The sequence below is a fragment of the Haliaeetus leucocephalus genome, unplaced genomic scaffold, assembly GCF_000737465.1.
Source record: "Haliaeetus leucocephalus isolate CR32 unplaced genomic scaffold, Haliaeetus_leucocephalus-4.0 Scaffold273, whole genome shotgun sequence".
Lineage (NCBI taxonomy): Eukaryota > Metazoa > Chordata > Aves > Accipitriformes > Accipitridae > Haliaeetus > Haliaeetus leucocephalus.
Window position 1 is genome coordinate 7,655,398 of NW_010972709.1, and position 15,925 is coordinate 7,671,322.

Consider the following 15,925-nt stretch of genomic DNA (forward strand, 5'->3'; position numbering starts at 1 on the left):
TGATAATAATACCAAAAATAAAATGGCAATAATAATAATAATAATAATGATAATAATACCAAAAATAAAATGGCAATAATAATAGGAATATACAAAATAAGTGATGCACAATGCAATTGTTCACCACTCACCAATTGATGCCCAGTTAGTTCCCCAGCAGCAATCTGTCCCCCCAGTTTATATACTGGGCATGACATCCCATGGTATGGAGTATACCTTTGGCCAGTTTGGGTCAGCTGCCCTGGCTGTTTCCCATCCCAACTTCTTGTGCCCCTCCAGCCTTCTTGCTGGCTGGGCATGAGAAGCTGAAAAATCCTTGACTTAGTATAAACACTACTTGGCAACACCTGAAAACATCAGTGTGTTGTCAACATTATTCTCATACTAAATCCAAAAATAACACCATACCAGCTACTAGGAAGAAGATTAACTCTCCCAGCCAAAACGAGGGCAGGCCCCAAAGAATTTACAGTCCTAAAGCATAGCAAGCTCAGAGGGTACATAAATGTATTTTAAATTAAGAGGAAAAGAAAAGAAAAAAAAAAAAAAAACCCCAACAGGTTTGTGTGTACTTGTACATAGCAAAAAGGCTAAAATTGAATCAAATACATTGCTCCTGAACCAAAGTTTAAAGAAATCAGAACAGTTTCACTAAGTGTTGAATTATCTATGGACTAATAGTCATTAACTAGCTAAGATTATGCCTGTATTGTAGTAAGAGCCATGACTCCAGTAGGTGTGAACATAAGAAAGCCATTTTAAAACTAAATTGTTTGGGTATCAGTAGTGCTGCACCTGTGGCAACGCAAGATGCTCAAAAAACACATCCAGGACCACAGATGAACGCTGTGGTGGCTGGTTCGTGTTGTCTCTGACTTGCTGCAGCTACAGTCTTGGCAGTGCTTGAACTAGCCAAGAAAATGTAGCTGGGTTACTTCTGTGAGCTGCAGTTGACTGGCAAAGCTGTCTAGAGCAAGCCAAATACTTCCATAGCCACAGGTGAGAATTTTCCCCAGAAGTTTTGTTATACATAACCACAGGACATAGAGGGCCTAATTTTTCAGAGTTTACATGCATGATATCTTTACATGCTGCCTCTTTTTTCTCTTCTTTTTTTTTTTTTTTTAAATGAAACCCAAGCAAAAATATAAATCCCCACCAAGCTGCTGTAATTTATTCATATATTTTGGTCGTCTTCTCTTTATTCTGCTGCTAACTCCATCTTATTATCTACTGAGTCCTAACAAATGCTGCAGGTGTGACTGCATCCAGTTTTCCTCAACAAACAAGAAAAGTTTGTTAGCTTGTACCGTTTTTAGTGAGCAGCTGTGAGCCCCTGTGCTTAACTGGGTTTGAGAAGGACTGGTTGGTACAGACTGATGACTAGGGCAGGTGCCTTTGGGAAAGGAGCTGGGTCTCATTAGGAATTTAAACAGCCTGTCAAAGTCTGTCACCATTGGCTGTTTCTTAATTTGAATTAGGTGGTAAATTGATATTAATGAGAAAGAAGGGGCTATTTGGGTTTTTTCCTCCTTTTTACAGGAACTATGGGGAATACAATGAGTGTCCCAGAGGAAGCTGAAGAAGACAATTTGTGCACAGTAAAGAGCTACCAGGTAAGCAAGAACTGCCCATTCTCACCTTCCCTGGCTATTGCATATTGCAATTTTTAAATCCCATTATGTAACTGGTCCGAAGAACTGTATTATTTGCTATTTCAGGCTCTATCTGAATCTCCTAACAATATTAAAAATGGATCTGCAGCATTTGTTCAGAGTCATTCTGCAATGAATGGTGAAGGTATGTACTGGGAAAGGGTGGCATATTTGCACTTCTTTTGCCGCCAGACAGGCAGAGAGAGGTTTGTAGTAGAGCAACAATAAATATTGGTGCATGGTCTCAAATTAAGATGAATCCATGTTTCAACTCTTACTTGTGAATCAGTAGATGTGGCTTTTCAGATGCTTGAAAGTTTAAAGATAACAAAAAGTAAAATAGGAAAACATTTTCAAAGTACTCTGGAAGCTGTTTGTTTAACTGTTCTAAGAATTTTGTTCTGCATCTGGTCCACAAAAAGTGGTTTTATGGACTGAAGATTTTGGTTAGCATGAAGTTTTACAGGGCAGGAGTGGTTTGGCACTGATCCCTTTCAGGTTGCTGCACAAACCTCAGGGTGTCCTGTGATAAAGTACATCTGCCTGGGCTCTGGTGGAAATAGTGCCTCCAACAAGCCTTGGAGGAATTGTTCCTGCAAGGAGCACAAATTGGAGCTCTTAAAAGGGGCATGATGTAGCAATGGCACCGATGCAAGGATCAGTGGTCTGTTAGTGAGGTTTTGTGTTTGTGGGGGACACAATGAAATGCTGGTTTGCAGACTGGAGTAAGAGAGCAGTTCGTGTGCTGGAAAGGAGAGCAAGTTGCCTTTAAATAATGTCATGGCATCCCTGCAGCTAGCAGGGAGTTACCAGGTGATGATGTTGTGCTCAGATGCCAGATTGAAATATCCACTGGTGGGGAAACTGATAGTCTGGAGCCAGTGTAGGAGACTATTAAAAAAAAAAAGGGGGTGGGGTTGAGGACTGAATGCATTGAAAAAAGTAAACTTATGTAGGCTAGAAACTGAATTTGTTGAGCTTTAAAATATTCCCCAACTACTGTGGAAAAGTAACCTTTGTGAGGCAAATGTTTGTGCTGTTGATCAGGCTGCTTTACTTTGCCAAACCCATTCTCCGGTCACAGTGGGCACAACTCTGGCACTATACAGAAACTGGGCTGTTTATATGGAGACCCCCTATAATTTTCTCTTTATAAAAGAAATCAGCAATGTGCCCTAGACTTAAGGGTCTATCCCCAAATTGCCTAATAGTGATGCCTGAAGACAAGCAGGCTAGAACAGTACAAAGCTTTGCAGAAAAGGAGTAACTTGGGATGGATAGAGGAGCTAAGACAGTAACGGGCCAGCAAAATGGCTACTGTATTGCTCTGGGTAATGCTGAGCTGCTTACCATGGAGCTCAATGTGTCTCACTTGATTTAAGCTTTGTAAGGAGCTTGAGGAAAGTGTTTCAAGGGATACCTGAGGTTGGCACAACAGGAGTTCACCCTGCTGATCTGGCATTTTACCTATGTGACTCTAAGGGGTGCTTACCAAGTGCCCCAGGTTGTTACCATATCGAGTGTAGGAAAGGGTGATGGAATCATGCAAGCCCAAAAGAAATGTATTAGTATAAATTATTTAAAGCACAGAGTAATACTGTATTAAGTTGAAAAAGGGAAAAAGAAGGGAGTAGGAAGCTGGTTTAGGGGGACTTATTTTAGTGACTGCAATAAAAGACATTCTTTTGAAACATTCTGCATGCACTTGGCCTTCTGGGGGTTTTTTGAGCAGTTTAACTTTAATAAAAGAAAACTTTACAAAATTCTTTGCAAGCTGGTTACAAAAAAATGAAAAAAAAATTTAAAATAAAATCCTGGTCCTAGCTACATGTTCTCATCCACAAGATTGTAAAATCTTAGGAACCACCTCTGCGTTTTTTTGTGAAGCCATATTTCTGATACTTTCAGTAGCAATTTCAACAAATGATAAGATAAATGTGAGCATGTTTTTGTTCATCTAAACATTTCCATCTTGTTCTCTGATATCTGGTCCTGCATTCTTGAGTAGGTGCATTGCTTTGACTTCAAAGATATCAAACAATTATTTGTTACCAATGAAATATGTGTAGGGATATTTTTTCTGTCCTGTTTGTCATTTAGAAAAAGTGTCTGGCTGTGAAACCTACCGTAATGTGGTAGGCATTATACCTGCTGTGAGGTTGTTACAACGTAATTGCCTCTGGACCTGAGGTTTTGCAGTGAAATGCCACTTCTGATCCTGAGCTGGGTCTTAGTGGTACTTTTCATATAAAGAAATCTACTTTGCCCTCATTTTAGAGGTAGTAGACTCTCTTGAAGAGAGCAGAGCATGTCTAATCTGCAGTGAGATCTTTGTAAACAAAATTTAACTATGTCAACTGCCTGTGTTTGAATTCCAGAGAACTTGGGTTATAGCACAGTAATTTATAGAGCTAGATAAGTGACAGCTGGGGATGCAGCATGGCTGATGTTATTACCAAGAGGTCAGTCCTATTTACCAGAATTTATTCAAATTGTGTCACAAGACTGATGTTGTAATCCTGACCACCTTTTTCCTGTTACTGTTATAGGATATATTAGATATAACTCGACTACTGCCAGGGCACCTAGAGCATGGGGGGTGATGACAACTTGTTTCTCTTTCTCTGTACACTAATGAAATAAAATCAATATGTCCCTATTAGGTATAAACTGTGGGTGTTTGTGTAGAAATTGCATAGTTGGTGGAGGTATGGGTAAATTGCTACTCAGTAAGGACATCCCATTTCAGACCTATTTGGGTGGTGGTCATAGCAGGACAGCAACCAAGTTTTGGAGTGATCACACCAGTGGCAGGCTGGACCCTGGGCTCCCCATGGAAAGATACCTGTCAGCACCTGAGCCCCACTTCCAGTGCTGACATCTTGAAAATCTGGTGTGAACTACATGGCCTGAGCATTAAAAATTTAGCTCCAAGTAGTTTTGAAAAGTTATCTCCCAATATTCATGGGTAATTGCTCTCATCCACAGATGTGCGTGTCTCTCCTCACCTTTCAGCACCTCATTAATTTCTCCTTCCACCTCTTGTTGGCTTTGGAGCCTTTTTCTGCAGCACTCATTTGGAGCAGCATTGCTTCAGCTCACATCTTTGCAGATTCAGCCACATTAATTTTACCAGCTTTTTCCTTGCATTGGGTTTCTTTCTGTTTTCAGAATACAATTAAACCCAACAATTTTATCCAATCTCTGTGAGGAAAGAAAATATTATTTTATTATTCATTGTTAAAAGAACCCCCTCAGCCTGTTACATCCAGTTGAAAAAAAATCTAAGCTTAGACAAAAATAATCAAAGACTGGTATGGCAATATGCAGATGGTACTGATTACAGTTTAGAATCTCTGTTCCATGGCTAATTTCCTAATGCCATCAAGCTATAATAAGTCGGTTTAAACAGTTGCCTACTAGAAAATAAAAGCCTGTAGCTGTGTGTTTCTGCTGGTGTAAACCAGCAGATTTCTGGGAAGTAAATAAAAGCCAGATGATTTACACTGTCTGAAGACCTAGAAAATAAGTGTACATTTAACTCTTAATATATAAAATGAAGCATATGGCATTGTTTTACTTAAGTGGATTACCTAATTAATGCAATAACTAAATCAGTTTAAGTAGCAAGTTGAAAAATTGAACTGTCTTGTGTGATATTACTTATATTTTAACTTTATTAATGTTTAAAAAGCAGTTAAAATCATTAACTACTTAGATATCACTGAAATCTCCCTGGTTTGTGTAATGTAATCAAGGTCTTGCTGAAACAAAAGTGCAAGTGCTGTTTGGACATAGAAGTTGTTCCTATAGAAAATGCAGTTGATAGTATTTCTAAAATGAAATAATGCAAGAAATAGTACTGTAATCTATTTTATGGTCATAAAGTGAGCACTTCTGGAGAATACAAAAGAGCTGCAAAAAAGGCAAGTGAAGCAAGAGGATTTTATTAATAGTGTTAGATGTATGTTTGTGGTCTTTGTCTTGTTAGTTTGCATTTCTGTGATTGCCAGTGATCTGACCATGTGCTGTGCATTAAATGGTATAGTTGATAAATGAGTCTATGAAATCTATATCTGCCAATATAATGAAAAAAGAATCCAGAGAGTTAACTTAATATGACCAAAGGAAGTAATGTTATTTGGAAGAGCCCCGTCACCATCTGCTTCACATCTGGGTGAGCAGATTGGCGACTGGTTCCCTACATTTGCTGCTTCTGCTCAAACAGGCTGACAGATGTGTGGACTTAGGGATTCTTTCCATGACTTGCCTTTCCTGCTCCTAGTGATTATCAGGGCCGCAGACATTGCACGGAGTGCCAGCATCCATCTTCTCTTCCTGTAATGCCATTTAAATAGTAGTGGTGCCCTTACTGCTACTTCATGACATGTTGCTTTGCAAGCAAAAGGATAGCATATTTGATCCTGACTTTTCCTAATGTGTTGTGTTGGCCTTTTTGAACTTTAATATAAGTACTTGGCAGACAACAGGTAGGGGGAAGAAGGCCAGAACTAAAAGCCATGTATCTCTGAGATTTGCACTACATAGAGCAGAAATATATCAAGAAGACAAAATGGGGAAAAAAATTGTTTGTATTTGGGTGGCAGTTACATGCAGATGAAAACAATGACCTGCTCATAAAAAGAAATATTACACAAGGAAGAAAAGTTCAGTTAAGATGCAACTCCTTTATTCCAGGGGATAAATCTGATTCAGCAAAATCTGCTACTAGCTGGTATCTAACAGAAAGGGTGTATTGCAATAACTCTGTGTGCCTGTAAGGTGTGAAACACAAGGCATTGTAGGTTTTGGGGGGTTTTTGTTTTGGTTGGTTTTTTTTTTAAAGAATGATCATTACTATTCTTGCTGCAAGCTTCTCTCCCTCTATTTTCATTAATTCCAGTAAATCTGTTCGGTAAACAACAATGCTAGCTAACAGTGAAAGAAAATTATTCTCAGAACATAAATGTACTGGCAACTTTATTTGCATGGGATAGCTGAGCAAGACTGCAAAATAATTTTAGTATCTTTTTTCATAAGAAAGGGAAAAATTTTCTTATTTTGGATTTCTTTAATGCTCTTGAAAACTCAGACTTGTCACAACAGTTTTTTGGGGTCTCCTGCACAAATACAAGGTATGCTTGGGAGATCTGAAAATTCTACATCTACTGTAGCATTATGATACCAACTCAGTTCTAAATAACAGAAGGAAAAAATTAACCTACACAATATCTGTAAAAATATATCAGAAATGTAAATTAGAAAACTAGCTTTTTGTTGCTAGGTATTTGATTTTTAAGCCCAGTATTTGCTATTATAATCCATTGTGTTGGCCTACACTGATGGACTTTAGTGCCAAATGTTGCCTTGTAGCCCATAATGGTTACTTCCTGGCCATTAAAATCCACTGTCTCCATGATTATCTGAACTCCAGGGAACAAGATAATGCTGTGGTACTATAAATACATTGCTAAGCAAAATATCTGTTTGTAACTGGCTTGTATTCAAAATAGTCAAAGATACTAAAACTGTATTTGTAGCTAATGGCTTGTTCAGTTTAAAAAAAAAGATTTTTTTTTTTCTATTGTCAAAAGCAACATCATCAGAAAACATTTTCTCCTAGCATTTATTTTATGGCATGTTCACATGCTAGTGGCCTACAGGAGGAGATATCTATGCTGAAGACCGTGCCAATTCAAGTTGTTCCTCATTCAACAGCTAAATATTACTTGCACTATGAAAGAGTCAGTAGGATAAATAGCAGGAGGTGAGAAGCTGCCAATGTAAGACATCACAGGACCTTATTTTATATGTTCCCTATGTGTAAGTATTAGCCATGAGGGTGCATATAACTGCTGAAACCAGACTAGCAATCAAAGGCTAAGGAAAAGGAGCATGTTTCAAGAAAGCATTTGAAGGATTTAACTTGGGCAAACTGAGCATCAAAAATAGATGCCTACCTAGTATGTAGCTTAGGCTGCTGCCAGGAATAAAAAGAGCAAACTAAGCTTCAGAGAAAATGGGGTTATAGTGAAGGAGGAGGTAAGGCAATCTGGAAGTGCTGGACAGAATTGCTTTTGGTCCCACTTGAGGGAGTTTGGCTGCCATCTGTTATGTGCACCAGGCTGAAGTCTGGTTATATTCCCACTGATTAGCAAAAGCAAATCAGCTGACAAAAGCTTGGGCAGCCTTTTCCTTTGTCAGACTGGTGGCTCTGAACTTCTTTTCATGTCAGTAGCGTCCTCAGGATTCCTGCCTGCATCTGCCATTCCCTCCAAGTGCTGCGTCTTGGTCCCAAAAACATGTGAAATAAGTGCTTTGCTGCAGGCACTCTACACTGATGCTTTCTGAGCTCTGCTGCCTGCCCACGGGCTTCTGGGTACATTAGCTCCCATAATGAAGAGAAATAATTCCATACCTACATGGTCCATTTTGCAGCTCACATGGCTTGTGCTCACCTTAAGGCTTTGTCCATTACAATATTTTATTTGCTGGCTCTGTCTATTAAAACCTAAGCACTTGCTTTTTAAAATTCAGTGCTAATTCTGCAGACTTGGTCCCAGTCTGTGTCAGCAAACAGTGCTGTTCTTCATTCTCAGCCTATGGAAGTGCCTAAAATGCTAAAGTCAAGGATACAAAAGGAAAGGGGAGAAAGTCTGTCAGCAATTCTGAGCAGGGAAATGGCATTGACATAACATTGCACTAACCATTACTCTTATCTGTACAGTTTTTCTTATAAGTCAAGGAAAAAATGTCTGTCTTATCTAGCAAATTTCAGAAAAAATGTCCTTATTTTGAGCGTATTCTTACAGAAGAGGGACTTTGTGCAGCTATAGTATTGCCTTTTTAACATATTCTGACGAAGTGAAGGGGAAGGAAGGACAAATCTTCTGTAGCGTGACTGTCTTTTGTTAAATACTTGAAAGGAAAATGCCTGTGTAGTAGTAGTATGGAATGCAACCTCACAGCGGTGCTGTAAATTGTATATTGATTTTAGTTTCAGACCAGTTATTAATCTCATTCAGAGTGAGCAGCTTTGATCTACTTGCAGACCTGGCCTAGAATTTGGTAGGTTTTGCTTCTATTCCTAATTCTGCCTCTGGATTGTGGCATAACTTTGGAAAGAATGGCACTTCTGTGTCTCTCTAAAACCAAAAATATCAGGCACTTTTCATCCAAATCCTGCAATTTCAAAGCCTTTCTCCTTCACAGTTTGCTGTGAATATAGCATGAGTCAAACTCTTCTGTTCAGCCCACCACAGTAGTGCCTCCTCTCTGGTGGTGGGATCTGCTTTGCCTGGTGTCTGAGCAGACTTTCCCCAAAACAGTTTGAACTGTTTTGACACAAGAGATGCTGCAGAGCTCATGCCAGTGATATTTTCCAGGTCTTTCATTCCTTCCATGATAATTAGAGATAAAAGGAGCTTGATAGGTTCATGAGCTACTTTTTGTTTGGTTGGTTTTCTTAATGATGAGCTTATATTCCTATTTTTATACTAAAGACAGTTTTCCTGTGTTTCATTTTTTATCTGTTACATAAAGCAGAAGTTCAGCATCTGTTACAATTATTTTCCAATGGATATTGTTTCTGCTTTCTTTAGCTGGGGAAGGGTTTGCTTTTTGCTTCCTTCCCAAGTTTCCAACTATAATTAGAAGTTAGTACTTCAGTACTTTTTCATATAGTACTACAGGAGGCTTAGGAAACTAACTGTTACTTAGTGGCCCTGACTGAATAGGTGGTTGAGTAGCTAGTTATTTGTGCCTTTTTTTTTGCATGTCAGTACGTTGAAATAGGTGCTTATGAAATATTGCAGAAGAATATTGCTGGCAAAGGATTCTTGCCAGTGTGAGTTATTTTCTTACATGAATAGTAACAGAGAGAATCCAGGGATAGAAATTTTCTCTATTAGAGTACACACAAAAGTGAAAATCTATTTACTTGAACAGAACAGGTTGTACTGAGGTGCTCTGCGTGCTTGCATAGGCCCAAAACACAATAAGAAAGCAAATGTCAGATTAAAAATGCTAGAAGTAAAGTTAGGAGCCAGCTCCCTGGCAGCTGGTAAAATGCTGGCCGCAGTTGTGAATCCTGCCACCGCAGCCTTTACTTTGTCAGCTCTTGCCTCCACTGCTGGCAAGTATTTCAGTAAAGTCACTTGAGATTCACGCTGACACGCTGCTACACTCCGGCACTTCTCATCTCTGGGGTTTACTGGAGCTCCCACCTCTTGTTAGTCAGGACCACCCCTGAACCGCGAAAACGAGGGTCCGGTGGGGACCCTTGGTCACTGAGTGAAGGCTGTGGGGACGGGGATGTCACAGCTGGATGCTGGGGCTCTGTTGTCCTCCTGCATAAGACCAGGGTCCTTGGGCACTGCTGCAGGAGGATGGTATCAAAGAGATACAGGGACGCGTTCGGGAGTGCCTGCTGATGCTTGTGCATTATGCAAAATGCTTGGAGGGGGATGGTGGAAAGTTGAGGTAATTTTGCCGTGAAAAGCTAAGGGGTAGTTTTGCAAGCTGGCATCTGAAATGTTCTGCTTTCCTTATCTTAAAAAGGAATTTAAAAAATGAAACTGAACACTGAAGATCTGTACTGTGGAAGACAGGTGTTTTAGTCAGGTTTTGTTGGTATCTGGGGTTTTATTTCTGTTAATGTAAAATGTGAAGGGCATAATATTGACTAGACTATTACAATTATTTGAAATAATTTCAATTTTGCACTGAACCTGACAATTTTAAAATTCTAATTTAGCAAGTCAGTTTGAGACTGTCAGTTTTTCACAGTTATAATTACGTAGATCTAAATGCATCCTTGAAATCTGTGGCTATGATTGACAGGGAAATCAGATATATATTCTAGTCAAAGTAGGGAAGAGAAGCTCAAGCTGAGGGAGAGCTGTAAGGTTTACCTCTTGACAAGCCACCTCTTGTTTACTGGGGTTTCACACCACATAATCTGTGATTCAGTCTTCCATCCACAGAACAGATACAAGAAAGATTTTTTTTTTCTTTTGTCTCCTGTAAAGCAGGAGCCTTCTGCTCCTGTCTGCATATACAGCATTAGGGATTTTCGCTTCAGCTGTATTATCAAAGGGCCATTGTACTATAAAATCATAAAACATACTTTTCAGATGAAAGATTTTTTCACATCTGAAGTGTGATGGCCATGTGTGTACACAAGGGGGAATCATTTGTGAGAATTTTGAGGGGGTGGAAATGTAATTAAGAGCCATATTGTTTGTGTGTAAAAAGAGTCAGAAAAGTAAGGATAAGAAGCCTGGCTCAGATGTGATTTATAAGTATCCAAATCAGGCTTAAACTAACCTACAGACTATAGAGGAGAAGTGCAAGTAGAAACTGCACTATGGAGAGTAGGCAGCAAGGCAAGGAACAGTGTTGGAAAAATGAATGAAATGAGTTATGACTGCTCGGCCCTGTGAGGAGTTTGGCAAGCCAGGAAATGAAATCGGTCCTTGCAGTTTCCATTCTTTTTTCCCACTTAGCTTTGACAGAGGAAAGTGTAACATTAATATAGAACTGTCAAGTTTTATTGATTTTTTTTTTTTTTTTTTTTTGCATATCACTTCTTTAGTTTTAATTGGAAAGCAAAATATCCTCAGCATGTCCACTGGGCTAAGTAGTCAAAACCCTGGGCTGTTACTCGAGCAGCTGAGAGGGGCTGTGGAGAATGTAAAACTTGCACCAACTTCAGTGAGGAATGACAGGAAAGAAAATCAGATGGGCAGGTCTGATAGATGAGCAGCAGCTCGTATTTAGCACCAGAAGACAACGGGGTCTCTAAACAAGCTGCACTCTGTGTGGTCCTCCCCGAGGCTCCACGTTTCAGAATTAGTTTATTAAAGAGCAAGGTCCCCATGATTAATTGTACAACCAGTATAACTTCGTTGCTGTGTTGGATAATTACTGTTTTATGCTTCTGTTTGTAGTGGATGCAAAGGCAAGTGTTGCACGGGATAATGTGGCCGTTTCTTCCCCAAAGACAATGGAGCAGAGCCCCGTTCCCGACGCGGGCGGGCAGAGTCTCGGGAGCGCTGCCAGGAGAGCTCTGCCATCCGCTAAATCCCACTCTGTCTTTGCGTTTTCATGGTCTGTACCAGGGCGTACTGAAGATCCAGCTACAGATTCATCAGTTGGATCGGCGAAACTTGATGTCAGCTCAGAGGCGCCCGGAGTGAACAAAGCACCAAGTGACAGCGTGGAGGTTCCTGCGGCAGCTGCGCGGGAGGAAGGCACGCATAAAAACCTGACCGGGGCCCCGGCAGCGGCATCGCTTCGTGACATCGATCTCACAGCCCCAGTGACACCTGAGGGAGGGGATGCAGCTGCCTCAAAGCCGAAACAAGTAACCTTCTTTGACAGGATCTTCAAACTGGAGAAGGGAAAGGAAAGGAGTAAAACGCAAATTGATACCCAGGAGGAAAGGCAGACTTCAGACCTTCCTGACGGGTGCATCACAGCGAAAGAGGCTGCTGGATTACAGAGCACATCAAACAGTGTCCCGCAGGGGAAGGCAAGTGCTTGAGTAGGAATATCCATTTCACTCTTAATGAAACCTCTTAGGAATACTAATAGCGCAGGACAACTCCATGTCATGATGGCTGTGTGAATGAATCGGTGTTGCTCTTAAAAATTATTGCAGGTAACCCCCCACAGGGGTGGCTGAATGGAGGTATGGAAGAAGAACCCATGGTGGAGTGGTAACCGCTCTGATGTCTGCCTCATGACTAAATGCTGGCACCTGACATCGCGTTTAAATTCATTTGTATTTCTACGAAAGGTTTGGGCAAGATAGCTGTGTTCATGCTCCAATTGCCAGGATGGTGAACAGCAGCCAGCTACATAGGAAAGCAAAAATACCTGAAAGTCAAATTGTTTGTTATGCTTTAGGAGCTTGAAGTTTGACACTGGATGGTTTTAAAGAAGTTCTTTAGCATGTTTTGTGCCATTCTTAAAATAGTCACTACTTGAGCAGTAGCTGCTTGTTGCATACCCTATACCCAGTATAAGGAATATGCAGCAGCAATTTTTTGCACTCTTAGCTATTGTGAATTTTTAGTCAAGGAAACATGTTCCCTTAGAATTGACTTTACAGGATGAGAATGCAATATAAGAAGTTAAGTAACTTATCTGAGAGCACACTAATCAAAGAAAGGAGCTGAAAACAAACATAAGTTTAGATTTTACGCTTCCTGCAAAGCTTGATATCAGCAAATATATTATAGGATTCATTTTCAGGTAATTAACTACTGAAAAGCCCATCCCCTGTATGGGGATAAGTGGCATAACTCTTATTAGTTCTGCTGGAGAGGTGCCAGTATACACTAATTGACAATCTAGCTCAAATCCTGTCCAATGTCAGGAACAGAAGGGAGAACCTAGTTGCATGGCTCCCTCATCAGAATCTGTGTGTAAATGCCATTTTAATAGTAACTGCTTTTATTGGCCTTGTTCAGGCTTACAAATAAGACTGCTGTATGACTGCTGATGCTTTGAATAGTGTTAGACATAGATCGCAATGCTTACTGCTTGCACTGACAATATTGCAGGTTGTCCCCAAAAGTCTCTTCAATTTCTATTCTTCTACCTTGTCTTCTCTATCTTATGCCTTCTCAAATGTGAAGATCACATTTGTTGTATAAACTTATAAATGGTAATATTTTTCTGAAGATTCATTTTTAAGCCTAAACAGCTGCATTTTTGACTGTTGCCCTTCAAAAGTGGCACCCATTGCTAGTACTTCAGACAGCTATATATGCGCATTTAAAGAACCTGTAGTCTCAACCTAGCAGAATATCAAGTTATTCACTACATAAACAGAACAGGGTGAATAATTCAGAATGAATAATCTATTCAGTCCATACTGGCACTTCTGTTTGTAGCTTATAAGACTGAATCTTTTCAACACTCTAAATTCCTGCAGATATTCTTGACTAATACACACAAAGAGTAAGTTTTGCCTGTGGCTTGCAAGAATTGTTACTTTTACAATCAAATGCAAAATTCATCATTTCCTATTTTGCTGTGATTCTGACCTTTCACACTCTAGATTGCAGTTTGTGCTGTTGAAGTAGGACAGTGTGAAACTGTCTGTAATAAAATAACAATGTGAAGTAGCTTTAACCAGAAGTCAGTTAAACATTTGCTGGTAGCAAATAGTCATGTTGGCAAAGCTCAAATAAGCAAGTGTTTGTAATGAGCAACCATCAGGGGATGGGACAAGATGACCTAAATCTTATTGTGCCAGTTCAAACAGGTACTAGAAGCACTGCTCATTCAGATCAAGCTTTTTTATATCAAGAATGCCTAGCTTGCTTATTAATCTTGAATTCTGTTCCAGTCTTCAGCTTTTACCTACCCACATCCTGAACCTCATTAATGGTGATAACCTGGGAATCCCAGGCCCTCACCAGCTGTAGATTGTTTGGTATGTGTTTAAGTGGCTGCAGGATCCTAGCCCACACAACAGCTTTGTGGTGCCTGGGGGCCTGCTTGAGGACAGGTCTGCTGTTTAAAAAAAGTGCCTGTACGTCTTTTGCATGTGTGATTAAAGCTGTACCACTGCAAATCTTTGAGGACTTGGAAAACAGGGGTTCAAGTTGCTCAGCGTAAACAAGTGGCAGAACTGTATCACAGGGGAGAGTGAAATTTTAATCTTATCCTTGAATTTCTGGACTATAATTTTTCATCTTTCATTCTTCAAATATGAAAAGGAGTATATGTTCAGGGTGGAGTGGAGTTAAGGACCTTTTCCGGGAAAAAAATGTCAACTAAATGCTGCTGGTATGTTGCCAAACTTACTTTAACTCCTTTTGTAAAACAAAGGCTGTGGCTCTGCCTTGCAGCACAGTTGCCTTCTGTTCCCTCTAAAGTTGCTAGTTCTCATGTGGGATGCAAGAATGACCAAGTCTAATTTAATTGCTGTTACTGTAGTAACTACAAACTGTTACCAAATAATCGTACTAAAAATCCAGATATTGCTGCCAACAGTTTCTTTTTTTTTTTGGATTATGACTTGTAGTATCTGTAAAAGCTAAAAGCAAAGCAAAGTTTCCCTGAATTGAGTGCCAACACAAAACAAACAGCATTGCTGGTAAGTAAGAGAGAGGCTCCACAGTTGTAGCTTAAGAGCTGCACAAACATTCTGTGTTTGGTGAACCACTCTTTATTTTTGTGGTCTACAAAACTACATTCAGAACACAGCATAATTAAAACAAGGACAGAATTCATGAATTCATGAAGCATTTACTATGTAAGCCAAAGAAAAGATAAATTATATGCCTGAAATGTTTCACTGAGCCATGATTCATACAAACAAAAGTGCTGGCAGGAATACATTCTTTTGATATGTTTTTCTAATGACCGAGCTGAAACTACAGTGTAAGTATTTAAGGTGTTTATCACCTCTAAATTTGGCTCCTCAAAGAAATGAATTGCACATTTACATAGTATCTGTTAACTTCCAATGCTGGCTGACTTCCCTTATTTCTAGAGTTTTCTTTCATTATTTGCCTCTGGGGCTTTGCGCAGCATATTATGCAGTGAGCTGCTGCAGAGGTTTTTGTGGTTATTTGACTGTTGCTCTGAAAATGGGATATTGTAGGACTCCATGTTATCTCTCCCTGATTTATATGCTGATGGCCTGAGTCCGTGCTCCTTCCTACAGCAGTATTCCCACGAAAGCACAAGATGGATCACAGCATCTCTCAAAGTCCAGATTTGAGTTTTATCTCAGTAGCTAATGGCAGCCTTGCCTTGGGAATCCTGGCATAGGGCTCCTCGTACAGTAGTGGGTCATTACGGGGCCCGTTTGTGCTCTGCGAGTTGGAGTTCAGGGATTTTTGGACGGTGTCATGCCTCAAGCTCTGTACAGTCTGCGCTAGCTTTCACTTCTGCAAGGCAAAGTGTGGCTTTAGTAGGGAGATAACCTGGAACAGCCGGTGCTGCCGGTGGTGGTACCTGTCACCTTTGCAGTTGTCCCAGCTGGTATCTGCTGCTGGTAGCAGCTGTTTGCTACAGTCCTTGGCAGAAGGATCCCTTCCTCCTAAACAGAGTGCAGCCCAACACCAGAGCTTGGGCTTGTGTGTGTAAAAACTAGTTTGCTTATTTTTGTTTGATAGCATCAGGTACTTCAGTTATGAAGCTAGTTTTGTTTAGCAACATACCTTCTGCCTCCTGCTTCTTTAGTCTCTTGCCTCGTGCCTTTGTTGCCCATTTAATATGTGAAATAGAGCCAGCATTTTTCATAT

General features: G+C 40.1%; 1 protein-coding gene across 1 annotated transcript in view; it reads left to right on the top strand.

Annotated features, from left to right (window-relative positions):
* The first annotated feature begins 1,547 nt into the window (after positions 1–1,547).
* Positions 1,548–15,925, top strand: part of BCAS1 (breast carcinoma amplified sequence 1) — a 49,746-nt gene continuing 35,368 nt past the window's right edge. The window contains exons 1-3 of the mRNA XM_010569620.1: positions 1,548–1,616; positions 1,722–1,800; positions 11,777–12,189. Coding sequence (XP_010567922.1) covers positions 1,548–1,616; positions 1,722–1,800; positions 11,777–12,189 — 561 coding nt within the window. The remainder of the gene's footprint in view (positions 1,617–1,721; positions 1,801–11,776; positions 12,190–15,925) is intronic.